The sequence below is a fragment of the Oratosquilla oratoria genome, chromosome 15 (genome assembly GCF_046742065.1).
Source record: "Oratosquilla oratoria isolate Oo_2021 chromosome 15, ASM4674206v1, whole genome shotgun sequence".
Taxonomy (NCBI): Eukaryota; Metazoa; Arthropoda; class Malacostraca; order Stomatopoda; family Squillidae; genus Oratosquilla; species Oratosquilla oratoria.
This window is the reverse complement of record NC_134791.1, coordinates 23132577-23134831: the sequence shown is the minus strand read 5'-3', so window position 1 is coordinate 23134831 and position 2255 is coordinate 23132577. Positions and strand designations below refer to the sequence as shown.

The 2255-nt window shown below is 45.2% G+C and overlaps 1 protein-coding gene across 1 annotated transcript; it reads left to right on the top strand.

The window, feature by feature from the left end:
* Positions 1–315: 315 nt before the first annotated feature.
* Positions 316–1275, top strand: LOC143033070 (serine/threonine-protein kinase Chk1-like). The gene has a single exon (XM_076198268.1). The coding sequence runs from the start codon at positions 316–318 to the stop codon at positions 1273–1275; it is 960 nt and encodes a 319-aa protein (XP_076054383.1).
* The last annotated feature ends 980 nt before the right edge of the window (positions 1276–2255 follow it).

Here is a 2255-nt window from a genome sequence, read left to right as displayed (position 1 = left end):
TGGACTGTTGGTGCAAGTAACAGTTACTGCTGGGAATCGGAGAGAAGTACGGGATTCGAACTCATAATTAAGCAAATGCGAGGCCAGCATGCTTACAATTACGCCACCAGCGCACGAGAGAGAGAGAGAGAGAGAGAGAGAGAGAGAGAGAGAGAGAGAGAGAGAGAGAGAGAGAAAGAGAGAAAGAGAGAGAGCGAGTGCGCTTCAGCCTAAGCGCACCAAGTGACCAGAAATCTACGAAATCGTCTTGACTCTTTGTGAAGATAGACTTTGGTCCTCCAGACTAGAGTAGTTGTGGGAACCTACTGCTTCAAGATGATCTTCCAGGTATTTTTCGCCTTGTGCCGCTGTTTCCAGGAATTGAAGACTTGCCGAAGAGGAAAGAGTTCGACTTCCAGAGAACCTGACTTCGGCGGAACCGAAAACTTTGCCTCGTCGCCCGCCACCCTGACCGATTGCGAGACACTCCTGAAGAAGAACGAAGAAACATGCAAACGCTACAATTTTGCTTCAGGATGGTCTAAGGTCAGGGTTCTTGGAGAAGGCGGATATGGCAAAGTATTTCTACTGAGAAAGAAAAAAAACAAGATTGCTCGCAAAGTTGTCCTTTCCCAGCCTACGGATTGTGGATTCTCATCGGAAGAAATAATTCACATCCAGATGAGCCATCCAAATGTGCTCAAACTCTATTGCTGGGAACAAAAGGCTAATGTGCTCTGCATGAACCTAGAATATTGCTCCAGAGGAGATGTCGCGAGCCATCTACTTAACCTCGACGAAAAGGATGCCAAATCATACTTTAAGCAACTTTTGGATGGCGTTGCTTACATCCACCTAAGAGGTATCGTCCATAGAGATCTAAAGCCAGAAAACCTTCTTCTGACCAAAGAAAAGGTGTTGAAAATTTCTGACTTTGGTCTTGCTGACTTTTTCATCATCAACGGCAAGGAAATTCGCCTGACTGAAACGGTGGGTACCGAATCGTACATGCCACCTGAAGTTCTACAGCCCGGCAGGAAGAGATACCTAGGCCCTCCTGTCGACCTTTGGGCTTGTGGCGTCATCTTTTTTAAGTTGATGACCAAAAGAAAGCCTTGGTCAAGAGCTGACCTTAATGACGAGGAGTATAGAATGTGGGTTGAAAATAGAAAGGGGCTATACAAGAAAGACGGCTGGAAAGAGCTCAACAAAGCCTTCAGAACACTTCTGAACCTCTTGCTGGAACCGAACCCCACGCAGAGGATCTATGGCTGGAGAAGAGCCTGCCGACATTGAGCAGATCCCGTTCTTGGACGCGTTATCGCAATGAACCCTTCGTCACTCTCAACATTTGAAAGAATCGAACAATCGACTGAAGCCTTTGGCTACCAAAGGCTTCCCTCAGCTGAATAAATATTACCATAAACCCATAATTGCATTAACTTGTGTCCTGTGCCGAGGATGCCGGTTGGCCGACTGGGCTGGAGCCTCGCTTGTTGCGACGGAGCTCGAAGTGACGGCGGTTCGAACCCTGCCGCAAAGCGAGTTGGACCAAGGTCGTGGTTGATTAAATTCCACGCTACAAAGTCCTTTGCAAGGGGCACCGTCTTAGCCTCCTGATAGTTAAACCGAATCAGTCAATTGTGTCCTCAATATCTGGTGCATTGAGATGACATTATTTGAGTTATCACTCTCGAGGTGATTTGTAAAACATCTTAAGAAATGTTGAGAGTATAAATGTTATTTCCGGATTAATGATTAGAACATTCTCACTCTTTGGCTGAGACGATGAGTTTACTGATTTTGATTCGGTTAAACGTTGCCGAACTTCCACTATCAGGAGGCTAGGACTGTGCCCCTTACAGAGGACTTGGTCCAACTCGCTCGCAGCAGAGTTCGAACCACCGTCACCTTGACCTCCGTCGCAGGTAGCGACGCTCTAATCCGCTCGGCCAGCGAACACCCTGGTGTTTTTGGTGTGGCTAAAGGAGAGTATCTTTATTCTGGCTAAATCAAGATGATTCTGCCCCAGCAAGCGTCAGATAAATGAATTCTGGCTATCTAGAGATGATCTGTTATTCTCTGGTTAGTGTCAGATGACATAAAGGGTGAGCTGATTTATTTTGACATAAAACAAGAATAATTCTGGCAAAGTAAAAAAATAACCCACCCTTTTATAAGGTGGAAAAAGCCGTTTAATATCTTTATATAAAGTAAAAATAAAAATCATAAACTGAATGAACGAGAGTCCATAAATTAAAAATCAACTCCCTTTT

Excerpts from the sequence above, each read along its gene's own strand:
- LOC143033070 (XM_076198268.1), top strand. The coding sequence starts at position 316 with ATGATCTTCCAGGTATTTTTCGCCTTGTGCCGCTGTTTCCAGGAATTG.